The 17249-nt window shown below is 31.9% G+C and overlaps 4 protein-coding genes across 4 annotated transcripts; all 4 read right to left on the bottom strand.

Moving 5' to 3' along the window:
* Positions 1-30: 30 nt before the first annotated feature.
* LOC128676406 (uncharacterized) lies at positions 31-2254 on the bottom strand. The gene is made up of 4 exons (XM_053756514.1): positions 1607-2254; positions 1465-1507; positions 1180-1204; positions 31-641 (listed from the first exon to the last, which is right to left on the bottom strand). The coding sequence occupies exons 1-4, from the start codon at positions 1659-1661 to the stop codon at positions 468-470; spliced, it is 297 nt and encodes a 98-aa protein (XP_053612489.1). The 5' UTR covers positions 1662-2254; the 3' UTR covers positions 31-467.
* A 139-nt stretch (positions 2255-2393) lies between these two features.
* Positions 2394-4825, bottom strand: LOC128676430 (uncharacterized). Its single transcript, XM_053756536.2, has 4 exons — positions 4676-4825; positions 4247-4277; positions 3165-3222; positions 2394-2792 (listed from the first exon to the last, which is right to left on the bottom strand). Exons 1-4 carry the CDS (start codon positions 4728-4730, stop codon positions 2622-2624), a joined length of 315 nt encoding a protein of 104 aa, XP_053612511.1. The 5' UTR covers positions 4731-4825; the 3' UTR covers positions 2394-2621.
* Positions 4826-5727: 902 nt separating this feature from the next.
* LOC128676421 (uncharacterized) lies at positions 5728-8647 on the bottom strand. The gene is made up of 4 exons (XM_053756524.1): positions 8506-8647; positions 7956-8001; positions 6393-6426; positions 5728-5996 (listed from the first exon to the last, which is right to left on the bottom strand). Exons 1-4 carry the CDS (start codon positions 8558-8560, stop codon positions 5811-5813), a joined length of 321 nt encoding a protein of 106 aa, XP_053612499.1. The 5' UTR covers positions 8561-8647; the 3' UTR covers positions 5728-5810.
* A 2666-nt stretch (positions 8648-11313) lies between these two features.
* LOC128676400 (seroin-like) lies at positions 11314-16988 on the bottom strand. Its single transcript, XM_053756495.2, has 7 exons — positions 16829-16988; positions 15002-15044; positions 14682-14691; positions 13991-14309; positions 13597-13633; positions 13465-13474; positions 11314-11968 (listed from the first exon to the last, which is right to left on the bottom strand). The coding sequence occupies exons 1-7, from the start codon at positions 16875-16877 to the stop codon at positions 11687-11689; spliced, it is 750 nt and encodes a 249-aa protein (XP_053612470.1). The 5' UTR covers positions 16878-16988; the 3' UTR covers positions 11314-11686.
* Positions 16989-17249: the final 261 nt, after the last annotated feature.

Raw genomic sequence — 17249 nt, 5'->3', positions numbered from 1 at the left:
ATACATAATAATAAATTATTTTATCGTCAATTATATTATTTTTAAAAATCCGTATCGTATTTTTGCGTGTAATTCTATTTCTTGTTTTTTTTTCTAATATTAACTCTGAAACACTTGGCCAAAAACATTTGTCATTCTTTCACCAAAAAATTACACGACGAATTACGAACTTTGGTACAAAAATTAACCATGCTGGGTTAATTACTTCTGCCACCGACATTTTTTTTCAGAAATAATGTTTTATTAAAGTACATTTTGTCTTTTTTTTCAAAATTGTGTAATAATATCTAAGACCTAAGTATATTAATTACATTTTATAATAATGTACATTTGTAATATTATTTATATTACACAAATTTGATAAAATAATTTTGTAATCTTCTTTTTTTTTGTTGAAAATAAATATTAAATAAGTCTTTTCAATTATGAGGGGCGGCGTTATAAACCCAGGAATATCACATGAGGTGTTATACTGAATTTACAACGGCTCCGGGTGGTGCGTCCACCCTGGCACGGTCAGAATCAGAAACAACGTTGACAATCGCTGGCGGGAACGCGGCGGGGCGGGCCGCCGGGGGTGCAACGACCACTGGCGGGGGAGGTGTTGCATATACTACTGGGGGTCGCATCATTGGGGGTGCCTGAAAAATATTTATTTGTTTATCAATTTATGTACATAAAAAACTTAAAATATAAATAACATTATAAAAATGAGTACAAGCATTAAAGAGAAAGAAAGCAGAGTATTAAATAAGGAGTTACTTTTTTTTATCGTTTCGCAAGAAGCTTCGTCATTTTAAGTGTAATCTAATAGTTACTTGAGGAACTGTCTTGTTCGTAAAATAGCCGTTTAATTTTTTTTTTTTCTGTTCAAAAGACTTCTTATAATAAAGAAATCGTGAATCTGAAATTAATCTACAAAGATGATGGTACTTAATTAAATGTTGTATAGTTGATTCAGCAACACATTTCCATTACATTTACAGTACAGGGTTATATTTCTAACAATACTTAAAATATAATACGAGGAATTGGACGAGTTTGTTTACCAATCAATAGAATGGAAACTCAATATTTTGTGTTCCGTTACATGTGAAGTTGTTGTATTCTATGTAACTTAATTATATTACATTTTAACATTGATCAAAAAATTACCTTGAATAAAGTGAGCTCACTTACCATCACGATTGGTGGTAGTCTGGGCCTGAACATCGGTAAAAACATCGTGAAATTAATTTTTTTGTTAAAAAATATATATATATTACATAAAATATATATTTTTTATTTCTTTTTATCCTTTTTAATTCTATCTTCTCTGCATCTTTATTAGCAACCATAATCAACTTTATTAGCATAGTAAGGAAACAAAAATGGAACTAGCCAATAAATTTTAAACTCTCAATCTTTAAAATTTTAAAATCATTTCCTACATTGTATGTTTCAAATTAAAACTATAATACATACCCCATTAGTCGCCCTAATAAACCAAATTGTGCCATGACGTTTACTGAAACAATATGAAGCGTTTTAACATTGTATTGAGTTCCACCCATAATACATTTTCTATGGTTTCGCCAAATTATTATTTTAATAACAAAAGGAATACCTTTCTGAGAGCTGATGAAAGCAACAATCAAAATTACGGATGCAAGATTTCTCATATTGTTGTTTGTCGATAGCTTTTTTTATTTAATTATAATTAAAATTTCGTTATATCGCAGATGATACACTGGTCCGGTAATCATATATTCGTGTTGCAAACGGTAAGACTTTTTATAAATTTCCTTGCGAGGCCAGCCTTGAATCATTGCTTATTTATTATTAATAAATAATTATGTTGATAGCTAAAATATAAGTGCACATTTAATCTTAGTTGTTAAGTAGTATTTCTTAAACTACGGCGCTTTTCAACACATATAAAATATTGTACATATATATCCGGCTAGATCTAGGTGCAGCCAGCTTATCTACCTAGGTGTAACCGTTTTCTTCAGAGTAGACCCAGATGCATCCGGCCACTAGTGGTTATATCTGAGATCGGCAACTGAGAGCGGTAACACTTAAACTAAGGTCTATATAGGTACATCCTAGCCCAAAATAAGCAGGTTACACCAAGTTTTTGCCGGAATTATAACGGCTAAACCTAAGGTCTAACTCATGACAAGTAGGCTACACCTGGGTGTAACCAAATGAGGCCAACTGCACCTAGATCTAGCCGGATAAGCCTAGATCTAGTTCTCACCTAGGTTTTCACTTCGTGGTTTATCTAATAGTAACATATTATAGATATATTAATAGTGACATATTATAAATAGATTTTGGATGGGTAATTTACATCCACATATAACGGATTAGCACTATATTGGTGTTAGGAGGGAAATAAAAAGAGAAGCAATCACTCATTAGATTTATTTTTTATAGTTGAGTTTAGATACCGCGCCGCGCCGCTGACGTTTAGACAAAATGGCGTAATTTGCATTTTTCTGGGCAAGTTAAAGCCACCCTTAATAGTAATTGTGCTTAAAAATACACAGTCAACAGCACATTAAGCTGCCCAAATTCATTGCAAACTTGTTATAACCGCGACATCGATGTGCTGTTGACTGTATTTAACATTTCAATCAATTTGGAATACTGAATACAGTGACGTTTCCGTTACTGTTCTCTATGACTGTAGTGGTTGTGTTCTGTCCATTTGAGTAGGTATCGACATAGATACCCCTATAATTGCTTCCATTTTTGGGCATGTAATTCTGGATCTCCTCTTTCATAGCTTCTGGATTTAATTGTGGCTGAAAAATATACAATGCTTTGTAACATTAGCATTACAAGAAGAAGTTTGCTGTTAAGTTTGTTATCTCTTCACGATCTAACTACTTAACCAACCTTCTTGAAATTTTGCTTAGATATAGTTTAAAGTATGGATAAGGACATAGGATACGTTTTCCCGGAAATTAATGCGAGCGAAGCCGCGGGCAACAGCTACTCAGATATAAAGCCACACGTTTTTCCATCCTTTGGCTTGGCTCCTTCCACCAGGGACTTGAAGCTACATGACCAGATGTTTTGTTCCCCACGTCATTAGACTTAAGTATATAAATAGATATTGTGATAAAAATTATAGTATGCACACCATAGATAAAAGAAATATGATGCACACTTACAATTTCGATAGGGATAAATTTTGGTATTTCGATCGTCGGAATCTCAGGAATTGTCAACCTGGAATTCATACAATAAAAGAGTCGTTAGAATAAAATCAAAAACAGTTAAAAAAAACTATAGTACAAAATGAACAATTTTAAATTAGTAAGAACTTTTTAAACCGCTATAATTACCGTCTGTAAGTGTATAGAATAACACTTACAGAACTTGAAATGATTTCGGTGGAAAGAAGTCGCAATAAAATCTACCTAGTCGTGACGTAACCGTCGTGACACAAAAACATTATTGCGAACATATAATCTAAAATCCTATCTACGTGTATACTAAAAATTTACACAGTATTTTATTTACCCTAATATAACATTGTAATATTTTAATACATGCTTTACTCATTAGTTACTGCGCTAACAATAAACTATTTAGCTATTTTTATGTAAGAACATGAGAAAATTAAAATGGTATCATTACATGGTATAAAATAAAGTCACTTAGCTTTCTGTCTGTCGCTATTAAAGCTTAGATGTTTAAAACTACGCAACAGATTTCAATGCCAATTCAGGAAGATGCTTTATGTATGTTTATAATGTGAATATTGTACCCGTGCGAAGCCACGGCGGGCCGCTAGTTTAGACGAAATATAAATAAATAGATTTATAGTAAAGAAATTTGACTACAAGTTTTTCGATCATTCCGTATCTTGCAGAGATTATGGAACTTTTCAATTTTTTTGAATTTTTGAAGAAAATAAAATAAACGGAGCCAATTTTCAAATTCGAACTCCTAAATGGAAAACTATGATATTATGACTTATATAATATTTGGATTTTAAGCCTTTTAGAAAAAATCATGTCAGGAACTGAAATATATTCCAATAAATAACTATCCAAACTAATATTAATAAATGCGAAAGTAAGTTTGTTTATTTGTTTGTTACCTCTTTACTCTCTACTTATCTACATAACCAGTCTTATTGAAATTTTGCATACATATAGTTTAACGTGGGCGAAGCCGCGGCATCAGCATCTATTATTTATTACTTTATAGATACTAGTTTTGAATCAATATTAATTAATACACTTACCGAAACAATTCTGACTGAGCCATGACGTTTCCTGAAACAATAAAATTGTTAGCATTTTGAAATGTATAGTTAATTATTAACAAAAAAAAATTGTTGCACCATTCAATTAATTTTAGATAAATAATTATATATTAAATTATTTATCTAAAATTAATTATATATTAAATTATTTATCTAAAATTAATTGAATGGTATTATAAATTAAGTTATTTAAAAATAGCAAAAAAAGAAATAATACTTCATGAATTAAATTTTTTTTTCACTGTGATGAAACTTAGGATTTAAAATAAGAACAAACATTTATCCTCTCAGTAACAGTAAAACACTTAATTCACACTGTTTTCATTAATCGTTATTTAAAAAAATAATTCCATCTTCAATTAAAACGTAAAAAATTAAAATAAAAAAGCTAAATTAAAAAAAAAATACCGTTGTCAAAGCTGAAGAAAAAAGCGACCAAAAGAACTAATGCAAGATTTCTCATTTTGTTGTTTATTATCGTGTAGTTGACGATACACTGACAAAGTTATAATAACTGATTGAAAAGGCATGACTTTTTATAAATGTTGGCGACGGCAGCCTTGAATCCTATCATTGTTGTGGATAATGATATTTTGAGTCTGTGTGATTTGTCCTATTTTTTAAAATGTTTTTGTTGGTACGCATTTTCAGCCAATGGTCCATTGAGGCCTAGTTCTTTGAGGCATTCGTGAGGCCGAGTCAACCTTTTTAATCTAATAAATGAAGCAGTGGTGGTACAGTGGGAAAGACCGGTCGCCTGTGATCGAAAGGTCCCGGGTTCAAATCTTCTCTTACCATATTGTCTCATCTATAGTAGTTTTCACCGACCACTACTTACTATAGGTACTATTTGCACTTCACATAGGTAAAGAAAAACATCGTGAGGAAACCTGCACATTGGTGGACAGTTCAGTTTACTAGTGTGTTCGCGACTTTTTGCCAATAGATAGCGGTCAGTAGATGTAATAGACATGTCAGACAAGAATTGGTTTTACTATCTAATTTTAAAATACTTAATCTGTATCTGTACCGTATTTTGGAAATGATTCCTTCCTCAAAAAAATTGACGGATCGCAAAGCGGCGGCAGCGGTCGAAACGCTCTGGAAAACCACCAGAGTACGGAAATGCTGCCAGTATTCTAGGTTACTACATTGGTTGGATGCGGCGCGTTCGAGGAGATCTTTAAAAGACGCATAAATGTATCGCAGATGTATTTTGTGTCTAACATAGACAAATTCGAAAGAGTGGTATTTAAAATTTATAGCGAGAAAATGCGTGGTCTAGTTTATTAAAAAAAATATTACAGCATTAATAAAGAGGGCTGTTCGATAGAACTACAAAACGAAGCTGGGTCTGGGTATTTTTTCGACCCTGACACATATTTAATTTATCGACCACTGCTTTGATCACCTTATGACAAGTATATATATAGTACGTAGAAGAAATTAAAAAATTAACATATTCCATAAAGATTTATTATATTACAATATAGTGCGTTATCTCTCCATTTAGTCAATCGGGAACATTTGTTATCTTCATAACTTAATTTTTGGTTTCATGTTTACTAACATTCCCATTGTCATTTGTTACGTCTTTCGTGTCAGACTCCTCATTTGTTATTACCCCGTTTTTGGTTTCGACGTGTTTCGAAGTATAATGAGATTGGCCCTGGACCACCGTGTCATTAGAAGGACGTAAGTTTTCAATATCCTGCTCAGTCAAAGGTTTCTGAAAATTTGAAAATCAACCATATTAATTTACCTAATAAAGATTAAAAAACTAAACACGTTATAAATACATTTCGTTTACATATCAAAAACTGCTGGGACAATTTTGATGAAATTTGGAATAGACGAAGCCTTCAGGGGTAACTTAGGCTAATTTTTTAAATATGGTTTTACCCGAGCGAAGCCGGGGCGGGCCGCTAGTCATTCATATGTTGCTCAAATCTGAACATCGAAAATATTACTCTTGCCATATTGCCTACAAGGGCTGTGCCGTTTCAGCCTGGCTCTGACAAAAGGGACAAACCAAAGGGCAAACAAAGGATGACATGTGTGCCAATGGTGAGAGGAACGCTTTACTATACTAATCATCAAAAAGTAACTTGATTAAATGACTTACTGGAGTTGAAATTGACAGCTTTTCCCACGCATCGCTAGAAGCAAATAAATTATCAATACTACATAATAAAACAGTAGAAAAAAAATTACTATATAATAAAAAAATCCTGTACATTGAATATATTTACATAAAAAGAAAATTAGGCGATGGAGTCATAGTAACAGTGAAAGAATTTGAAAAAAAAACCTATGTGTTTGTCTGTATGTTTGTACTCGCTAATCTTCGGAACTACTGGACGGATTTGTATGAAACTTTTTTTGTTATATAGCTATTAAGCCTGGCCATAAAATAGGGTATAAATGATTTTGAAAACTGCTGAATTTGGAACATCTGATGAAGAACAATGATGGTACAGCTAAACTATAGGAAATATAGAAAAGTTGTTTAGTCTGATGAACATTTTCTGTTGAGGTATAAAAATCGAAGATCTACAATACCTGATGCATACGCATGAGGCTATAGCTAAACTATTGAAAATATAGAAATAACGACTTAACAAAAGTTGTTCAGCCTGATAAGCATTTTCTGTTGAAATAAAAATATCGAAGAACACCTTATGCAGACCCCAGGTGGTACAGCTAACTACTACGGATATATAGAAATAACGCTTGAGGTATAAAAAATTAAGATCTAAAACACCTGATACAGACCCATGATGGTCCAGCGAAACTATAGGAAATATGGAAATGACGCCTTAACAAAAGTTCTTAAAAAATCGAAGATCTGGAACACCTGAAGATGAGTCGCAAAGGTCAAGCTAAACTATAGGAAATATATATTTCAGTCGTATGAGCATCTTCTGTATAGGTACGCTTTGTCTGTACAGTTAAATTTCTCTAATAATTTTGTCTCCTTACCAAAAATTGTTCGGCCACGCGAACGAAGTCGCGGGCATCCGCTAGTGATATAATATATGATTTAGATAACTAACTTGTTTATACTAATATCAAGCCTAAATATGAAAGTCTGTCCGTCACTAAGCTGCCTCAATTTTTGGTTTAATTACTGTAATCTGCTCAAAAACTGTTCAGAAAATTACGCACAAGTCCATAATTTGACGACCTCGGTGGCGCAGTGGTAAAGTGCTTACCTCTGAACCGAGAGGTCCCGGGTTCGATCCCCGGTCGGGTCATGATGGACAATGATCTTTTTCTGATTGATCTATATATGTATCTGTTATAAAATATAGTATCGTTGAGTTAGTATCCCATAACACAAGTCTCGAACTTATTTTGGGGCTAGCACAATCTGTGTTATTTGTCCTAATATATTATTATTATTATATTATAATGCAACTTTACGCATGGAACGTCACAAATAAAGAAATCCAAATAATTCCAGTGTATCACTGCATGTTTGTTTATATGTAATCGCGCTAGCGCCGCGTGTCGCCCTGCCCTTCATACCTCTCAATTTTTTACTTTGAACAAATAGGTACATTCCTTTACATTGAAATGATTTATTTTTGTTTATAGGTAATGTCTCACGAAATTATATTTGTAGATCAAATAAACCCCGTTAGTCCTGTGAGGATGCTAATGTTTTACGATAAAATCTACTTACTCAAAACTTGTATCGAGGCCGCCTGATCCAAAATTTGTCGGATTTGCTATAAGAAAAAAAAAGGTATTTCAATAACATCGAGAGAGGTGGACTAATATTTTCAAGTTTTTTGGAGTTCCGTATTTAAAGTTATAAGTTAACAACGATATGTATGGTATCTGATTGAGATTTTTATTCATTTAATTTCTGAAAAAGATCAAAAAACTTGTTGGAGCCCGTTTCGACATCTTTAATTGTTATGTTAAAGCTAGCTCGTGGCTTCAATCCTGTGGGAATTTCTAGATAGTCTGCTTCGTGAATCTTTTCAGCACAACATAAACAGATTTTTTCCCAATGGAACCAGTACTTCCACATCAGCAAGTTTTTCATCTTTATTGTTTTAATAAGTATAAAAGAGTTATATAATCATTTGATTTGGCTTGATGATGTAAATTGTTCGAAATAAACAAGAAAATATAAAAAAAGCAAGGAAATATAGTGCTTTATGTCTAAGAAAGCACTAAAATAACAAAGAGGCTATTTGTTAAACAAATAACTTGATAATAATTACCATTCAAAGCACAGACGAAAGCAGCTAGTACAACCACAACGGAGAAATTAGTCATTTTGATTCTATGTAATTTCGAACCGTTCAAACAAAAACTGGTGAAGATGTGCTTTCAGAAAAGACTCCACCATTTTATATTGTGAAATGAAGGCCTTGGCCTATTGTTTACATATGATATTGATGAGATGGGGAGGTGAGGCAAAAATGGTATCAGTAACACACAAGACTGTTTTATTCGTGCAGACAATTTTGTACTTTTCAAGGAATACTTGTGTCTTAATAGATATTCGATAATATTAATCAATGTTCACAACAAGGATTCGTATTAAAACTAAGTATTCTAAATTAAAAATAAATATTCTTGAGAGTAATTTAATGTAAATATATTTTGACAGGGGAAAGTAACCTGCAGCAGAATCAGGTTTTTTCTTCTATGACGCCAAATTCACATTTTCCTTTTTGAAGGGATTTAATCTAAGTACATAAATAGGTACCTCTCTGCCAAATCAGTTAGTAATTTATATCTGAAACTAGCGGCTGACCCCGACTTCGGACGGGCGCAATATTAAGCATAAAAACCTTCCTAATGAATCACTCTATCAGTTTTTTAATAAAAACCCTAATGAAAATCCGCTGCGTAGGCAGTTTTAAATAAGATCTAAACATACATAAGTAGAGACAGACTGTGGGATACGACTTTGTTGTATACTATGTAACTATATCTAGTTTAGCTCCCGCTCATTCACTGACTACCGGTGCTACCATTACATACTTCTATTGAAATAATTTTATAGTCTTTCTCTAGACAATTTTGGTTGTTATAGTAACATTTTGCCCTACTGGGGAATCACATATGACGTTAAGTATAAAGGTATTTCATTAATTTTGAATGTAATTGACAAATGTGACTATTTTCAAGTAAGGAAACTGACAAAAGAAAACATATTGATGGTCAAAATGATGTATGTGTTTCATTGTGCTTCATGTTTGCCTGATTGTATGGTATTTGTTTGAATATTACGTATGGAAATTATGAAAAACTAGAATAGTTGTTGATTTAGAGTTGTTAGAATACGTGCCATGTGCTTGTATTTTGGAAGTGTTGTCATGAAAACGTAAAATGTTTTGGACGTCTTATCTATGTAACAACGTAGATAAGACACCATAAAAATTTCTAACAGTTTTTTTGAATAAGAGTACTTACTTGAAAATTGTAATAAGTATTACCTATTTTTTCATCTATACTATTATTATAAAGAGGTAAGCGTTTGTGAGTTTGTATGTTTGAGGCAGGTAATCTCCGAAACTACCGAACCGATTTCAAAAATTATTACACCATTAGAAAGGTACATTATCTAAGATTGCTATAGGTTATATTTTATCTCAGAATTTCCACGGGAGCGAAGCCCCGGGCAACATTTAGTTTAATATATATTTTTTAAATTATCTTCTCAATCTTTAATCTTCATTCAAAAGATCAAAAAACCATTGTATTTATATTTTTTCCCGTACAGCAGCAATTCAGCAATGTCCATATTAGGTATTTTCGCAGAGATATTAATTAAAATCAATGCTTTTTGTTCTGTAAGTCTGTCTGTGTAAGTTGGTAAACTTCAAAGTCTCAGAATATAGAAAAAAAATCTTTAATCTTATGTTCAAAATAAGTTCAAAATATTTTTAGGCCATTCTCAAACTGCACCAATTTACCATAGATCATATCAATTTACCCATTTATTATAATAAAAGTAACATGGCTTTAATTTTAGAATTTTTGGTAAATCTTATAGAAATTATCGATTTATGCTCGAAATATTGTCCTCTGCAATATATTTTAATCTTATTTTTATGAGAGCCTATAAATGTTATTTGGTGCCATGTGAAATTTACTTTTCTATGCTTTTTTTTATTTTTTTAGGTAGATATTTTTGATACGTGACGCTGTATCGTATGCTATATCGTTTTTGAGTTCCATTATGAACCTTTAAATTCTAATTCGAATTAAATAAAATAACCATCTATTTGTACTTAAACGTATTTATCAATCTTTTACTTACGCCACCATGGTATGGACGACCTATGTAATTGCTTTCAAGTTTACTAAGGCGCTTTAACAGTTCATGAACTATTTGAATTGAAACAGTTGAATGTTGAATGTTTGTCACACTAAATAATAAAGATTAAAAGCTTTTCTATGTCTGTATCATCATCAGATCATCTTTTCTGTTTTTGTGTGTCATATTGCCCAACTTTATAATAATAAGTCTAGGACCTATCATTCAATAATAAAGTCTATGGCGTGCGTTAAACTTGGATGTCGCTCAACTCTCGTCGGGTTTTGCACATCTATATGTATTGTACTGAATTTTTATCATGTTATAGTAAATAAATAAATCATTTCAGCTCTTTTTCGCCCACTGCAGAGCATAGGCCTGTCTTCGTGTGTGCCACTCCTTTCTGATCTGTGCCTCTCTCATTCATGTACGAGACGACCTGCGGCTTTCATTATATCGTTCGCCATCTCATTGCACGACACCGACACCTTTTTGACCTGCCCTAGGCCACCACTCATTCAGTGCTTTAGTCTACAAACTAGTTAGTCTAGCCTAACTAGACTATTTTTAATGAAGGCATATTTTCAATCAATCACTCAATCTGTGTTTGTCCATATTTATTTGTTGATTATTATTTTTTATGGGTCTTTTAATTTCATAAGAAGCATAAGGTTTTATGATCCCTTTGTAATTAATATAGCACTTGGGTACAGAACTTAGTGATATTATAATATTTTAAAGGAATCTAAAAAAAAACAAATAACAATTGAAACGGGACTTTATTCATAGTTTAATTGAATCGAAATTTGCATAATCATCAGAGTTAATAAAGAATCGCTTAGTTATGAATTTGATAAAAAAAAAGCAATGAAAATAGGTGACATAAAAACTTTATTTTTTGATTATCGATAAAATATTACTTATAGCTCGATAAAAACCGACCGATTAATGGTTTTTTATTATTCCTAATTAACAATAAAAGCTTACTCGAGAAGAACCTTAAGTTTAACATCAAATAGTGTGTACCGATAGGGGCTCTGCTGGTCACGAAATAGCTAGAAGTTTCTAGACTGACATTAATTACATACAGAAAGACATACAGAAAGTTATTACATACAGATAGAAGGTTCATTTTATTCTTCGCTTTCATCTCTGGCATTCCCATTCTTCGGATCATTTCTGAATTCCACCGCTTCTTTTTCAGTTTCGCCATTAACGTTTAATATACCGGTGCTACCTCCACTGTTACTCTCTACGCCATTGATGTTTGATGATTCGCTGTGTTTAGATTGGAATGTTGCTACATAGTTCTCGCCTTCTTTCGGTTTGTAGTCCAGGTCTATAGGCTTGAACGTGATTGGTTTGAATTTTATCGGTTTGAAGACAAACGGCTTGAAGTTTACTGGATCGGGAAACTGTAACATTGTAGAAAACGACTGTTTTATTTTTTGTTAAATTTTCAAGTTCGCATTTTTATGCTTTGTCAATTTCTCAAGTTGTCATTTTTATTCTTTTTTATTAGTCTTTTTCTTGTTTACTATTATGTACTTCGATTGTTGATAATATTATGTTATTTTTCTGTTTAAACTTAAGTCACCTAACTCCATAAAAGGGGTATTTTACAAGAGCACATAAACATTAAAAAAAAAACCAAAATAGGTACTTTTATTGACCTCAGGCTTATACTTTCTTTGGCTAAGATGGCGCCGTTCTCTATAATATCTCTAACAGAAGGCACACACATGCTTATTGTCATGCTAGGATAGATAAATGGTACTTGTTGTTAGATATTTTTCTATTTTTTAATTATAAAATTTAAACGAGGAAGAGAATTTAATAAATTGGGATTAAATAATTAGGTACTAATATTAAAAATAGATCAATGAGTTGACAACTTTTGAAAATTTTGTCATTATAATGTTCATCACTTGGCAATATATTAATGAAAAGCTCAGGTCACTTATGTGTGATATCAACGTGTATTTTTCATTAATAAAGTCTACAATTAATTTAATCTACCAAACGTTACAAAATCGCTAGTACATCAGGTACAGTTAGCACTATACAGAGCATTAGTAAAAATTGTTATTTTTCTCTAAAATATTTTATAAAAAGCACCACCACCAATGTCTTTTAATTTAGTTTTGTATAGGGTTGTTTAGGGTTAGTTGCACCGTAAAATTTGACGTTGATTTTAACCGGCGTGCTGCTGACGTTTAAATAAAATGCCGTACTTACTTTGCGTTTTCTTGTCCACGTTAAAGTTAAAGTCAAAATTCACAATGCAATCAACCCTAAGTATAACAGAAAAATAATAGTGTCTTCCCAAGATTATTGGAAAATGTCACGTTCCTGGAAAAAAACTGTTACGAAAGTAGCAGAAAGTGGAAGTGATAGTATGGTCTCAGTAAGTTGGCTTGTCTAACATAAATACCTTCGGAAAGTGTAACTGATGTGGCTGGAAAAAAATAAATAGGTACATTTTAATTTTGGCATACTAAATACAATCAAACTATGGGAAGTTTGTTGTCATTGTTGTTAAATCGACTGTATATACTTTTTAATGAATTTTCAATCTAGCATGTATTGCTTCATTTTTTGCATTCGTTCATAAAAATCACCGTTTCTAGGAAATTCAATTTTGTTTTTGGTATTTAACTTCCCACATATGAAGCAGTAATCGCATATTTGATTATTATTATTATTTTTGAAAATATATTTATTATATTGTTATACATATATGAAAATGAAAAGTTCGTCTTTGTGTTGCTTTTTTAAATTACCTTTTATAATTAGAGTTCACCAAACTGGAAATAATTTCTAATGTTAGTAAGCTGCGTGTATGATAGGTATAATTTTAGCAGGAAAAATAACACTTCAAACATTCTTATAGCATTTCATCACGTCTTACCGATGGGAAGCTGAAACAAGAACACACGAAATTGGTTACATATTTTTATTTTATGAAAATAATTTAAACATTATCAAATAAAATACTATTGTAATATAGCAATAGATTTGGACTATAAACTAAAAAACTTACACGATTGGGTCTTCTATATTTGGTGGATTCTTCCCAACTGAAACATACGAGTAAAAAAATTGTAGATTTAAATGTTACATTCGTAAGAAAATACAATTTAAAAATAGTTTCACAAATTATTTTTACAAGAAGTCGTGCCCTCACTGCGACTAAAAGGTCAAATATCACCGGCAATACAAGTTCATAACCCACATGACATAATGATTGTCGGAAAAAATTGTGACGAAATTCGGATTCGAGCGGCGTATTTATCACAATATTTTGATATTTTTATCACAATATCCGATAAACTAGCATTATCATTACACAAAGTATATATTTTTATACTTATAAAATAATTTTCTAAGTGTTTAGCTAAATTCATCTATGGTAACATAGACTTATTCTGCCTCACCTTTGGTCTCTTTCACCTCTCCATTTTCGTTGACAACAATAGTAGTACCACCTGTTCTAATAGGTTTTCCGTCTTCGTCTTCACCAAAACCACTGACAGACTTAACAGACACTCCATTGAAGACTTTCCCTGGCTCTGATTTTATATTTTTGATATCAGCAGGGGATGGTATGTTTATAGGAACAAATTGGGGGAAAGGGTGGAAATGTTCGAAAGGTTGGCTGAAATCTCTGACGTATAGTGGAGGGGGTTGGGGAAGAGGTGGCAGGTTTCCAAAACCAGGCAATGGAGGGGGTTGCATTATGGGAGGAACATACATCTGAAAATAAGGCGTTCACTAAAAACATCACAAAGACGAATTATTTGAATATTGACGATCTCATGTGAAGACTGTAGAATTGAATTTGAAATAATGATAAAAAAAATAAACTACATGGCATATAATAATAAAAAGAACCTAATTCAATAAAAAATAAATGTATTCGATATTAAAAAAAATTGCTATATAACTATAATTCCATATTAGTCAGGATCATGTTTCTGAACTGAACTGAACTGAAGAGATCTTTAAGTTCATACATTTATACACCCTGCCTGATATTGTGTAGATACTTTTATAGACTGTCTAATTTGATGAAATATATTTATTAAAAAGACACGCTATTGTTGCTAAATATTACGATGATCATACCCTTTTGTATCTGAAACAAAAAAAAATCACATTATGGAGACTGAATTTGAAAACTGACCTAATGTTTCCTATAAATGTATCTATACTTAATTAAAATATTCGTTATCAATTACAATTTAGAAATTGTTTTCGCAAAATGTCTTATGATATTTAATAAACAACTGTATCGAATAAACAATGTGTATTGAAAGAACGATATGGACATTAGGGATAAAAGAATGTATGCATTTTTTGGTCACAAATATATATAATTTAATTATTTGTGATTAAAAAATACATAAATTCTTTTCATATACTGATATGAATTTAATTGAACTTACCCAGGTGGTGCGTCGTCCTCTTCGTCGACCCACACATATCCAGCTGATGAAAAAAAAAATAGAGAAATTTATTCAATGTCTATGAACATTGTAATACAAAACAGTCACACGTCAGAAAAGCAAGGACCAGCTAGACAACACAAAATACTTAAACCGATTATAATATTTAAACATTACAGTAGTACAAACAATAGTAGAACAAAACCTGCCATTGCAATGGAGACGACAAAAAAATTGTCTATTAAGTGCCAAAATTAAATCAACATTGAAGGATTAATCAACTACTTATTTTACTAAGAATCCTGATTTTTCTTCATCATATTACCTGAATGTGCATATGCATGCTTGTTTTTATGCAAATGTTGAAAATGGTTTGCTGTATGCATGATTAAATAATTTGCAATATTCAATGATTATAATCATTAAAATATTTGTATTATTCTCAATTAGTATTAAGTATGGATAACTATTTATTGGATTTCAAAAGTTGGGTTTATGTCTTTTCTCATTCAATTAACAATTAATATTGAACAACGTCAAGCAATGTGCGCATTTATATTACACTGCACATATTATTACATTTGTTTGCACAATTGGCCGAAGGGGCGTGTAATTATTTAAGTAAATGATGTCACAGTCTCAACTTGCTTTTAGCTTTCTTTTATGAGTTCTGACTCATGTATAGTAGTTTTCATCGTCCACCACTTGCTTGGTGAAAAAAAACATCGTGCGTGAGGAAACCTGCACTCTGGTTGATTATCAACTTGTTTGTGAAATGGAGAAGGCTTTGGAAATTCTCTCCATTGATCGTTGATCCAAGAAAATCGTTGTGTGTATTTCATTCCACGTAACGATTACGACCCTCAGCCATTAGAAATAAGAATATGAAGAAGAGATAAACGGGACGAAATTGTTAGGGAATAGGACGAAATTATATTTCAATACTTTAATATTTATTTGCGTGAGCTATTCTCATTTATGTAGGTACTTAATGTGTGAAGGTTGCAGTAATAAAGAATTTACTATACTTAGTTTAAACTGAAAATGCGTATAATTTTCTGTAATTACACATCTTATGAAATTATGAATCAATATTCTCGTACAACAATAAAACTGAAGAAAGAAGACCAGACTGATAAATATATTATCTTAACATACAGGAAATGTTGTTGGCTGTATTTCAAAATGGCTGACTCGATAAATCTGTGTAATTGCAAAACGAAGGGCAAAATGGAAAACAATGCAATGTTACATTTTATTTATGTTTAATTAAAAAACATTAGTTTTAGTTTTTAAGGATCAAATGGTTTTCACTATTTCTCAGTTCGATTGCGTCTTTTCCCCCTTATCATTTTGTCACCGCCGGACCAGTAACATTAGAAAATTAAAAGGCATTTTATTGCCATAACAGCTCCTATAATACTATTTTTATTAACCTTACGGAATGCACGTGCATATATGGTGAATATTTATTTTATAACTAGCTACGCACCGGGGCTTCGGTTCCGTGGGAATTTCGGATTAAAGAGTACCTTATGTGTTATTCCAGTTCACAACAATCTGTCCAGTAGATTTTGCGTGAAAGAGTGACAAACATACACACACACATGCATCCTCACAAACATTCGCATTTATAATATAATTAGTATTAGTAGTGATCACCTAAATCATGATCAATATATGATTAATGATGTTTTTCATTGATTTAGGGTCTCAAAAGACAAAAATGAACCCTATTGGATACTCTTCGTTTGTTTATAAAAAATAATTTATATCCATAGACACGATCATTTTTATCTTTACTTAAAATGTATGCAAATTACTCACCATTGACTACGGCGACAAAAACGGTGATAAGGAGAACGGCGGACGCCATTTTATGGCGAAGTTATTTATTGTTCTTACTTTTTTTTCGTGATAATAAAGTTTTTTCAAGAACTGTTGAAAATACACTGGGGGCTGGTGTACCAAATTCTCATTTAAATACACATTATTCTTTGTTGTTCATAAGACGCCAAGCTGTTCAAATAGTGGATCGAATCGTTGTTTCGCTTCTTGGAAACTCATAGAAGTTAATACTGGCATATAATAATGACAACAATTGTTTTGATGTGCTCTCACGTTTTTGGAATAATCGTTCCGTGCATATCTAAGAGCTACCTACTTATACCTATAAAAATAGCATCCAGACACACAGTCTCAACAAATGGCATCACGAGACATTAAGCCGTCAGAAATAGTAAATATA

Source organism: Plodia interpunctella, chromosome 2 (assembly GCF_027563975.2).
Source record: "Plodia interpunctella isolate USDA-ARS_2022_Savannah chromosome 2, ilPloInte3.2, whole genome shotgun sequence".
Taxonomy (NCBI): domain Eukaryota; kingdom Metazoa; phylum Arthropoda; class Insecta; order Lepidoptera; family Pyralidae; genus Plodia; species Plodia interpunctella.
The sequence above is the reverse complement of the archived record's forward strand: the minus strand, read 5'-3'. Positions and strand labels throughout refer to the sequence as shown.

What these genes read in the sequence shown, in the direction of transcription:
- LOC128676406 (XM_053756514.1), bottom strand. Translation starts at nt 1,661, where the DNA reads ATGAGAAATCTTGCATCCGTAATTTTGATTGTTGCTTTCATCAGCTCT. An exon ending in TTTCATCAGCTCTCAGAAAG is followed by an intron (nt 1,508 to 1,606) that starts GTATTCCTTTTG and finishes ATATTGTTTCAG; the next exon opens with TAAACGTCATGGCACAATTT. An exon ending in GACTACCACCAATCGTGATG is followed by an intron (nt 642 to 1,179) that starts GTAAGTGAGCTC and finishes AATATTTTTCAG; the next exon opens with GCACCCCCAATGATGCGACC.
- LOC128676430 (XM_053756536.2), bottom strand. Translation starts at nt 4,730, where the DNA reads ATGAGAAATCTTGCATTAGTTCTTTTGGTCGCTTTTTTCTTCAGCTTT. An exon ending in GCTCAGTCAGAATTGTTTCG is followed by an intron (nt 3,223 to 4,246) that starts GTAAGTGTATTA and finishes TATGAATTCCAG; the next exon opens with GTTGACAATTCCTGAGATTC. An exon ending in AATTTATCCCTATCGAAATT is followed by an intron (nt 2,793 to 3,164) that starts GTAAGTGTGCAT and finishes TATATTTTTCAG; the next exon opens with CCACAATTAAATCCAGAAGC.
- LOC128676421 (XM_053756524.1), bottom strand. Translation starts at nt 8,560, where the DNA reads ATGACTAATTTCTCCGTTGTGGTTGTACTAGCTGCTTTCGTCTGTGCT. An exon ending in TTTCGTCTGTGCTTTGAATG is followed by an intron (nt 8,002 to 8,505) that starts GTAATTATTATC and finishes TTTTTCTTATAG; the next exon opens with CAAATCCGACAAATTTTGGA. An exon ending in AGCTGTCAATTTCAACTCCA is followed by an intron (nt 5,997 to 6,392) that starts GTAAGTCATTTA and finishes TCAAATTTTCAG; the next exon opens with AAACCTTTGACTGAGCAGGA.
- LOC128676400 (XM_053756495.2), bottom strand. Translation starts at nt 16,877, where the DNA reads ATGGCGTCCGCCGTTCTCCTTATCACCGTTTTTGTCGCCGTAGTCAAT. An exon ending in TTTTGTCGCCGTAGTCAATG is followed by an intron (nt 15,045 to 16,828) that starts GTGAGTAATTTG and finishes TTTTTTCATCAG; the next exon opens with CTGGATATGTGTGGGTCGAC. An exon ending in AGAGGTGAAAGAGACCAAAG is followed by an intron (nt 13,634 to 13,990) that starts GTGAGGCAGAAT and finishes CGTATGTTTCAG; the next exon opens with TTGGGAAGAATCCACCAAAT.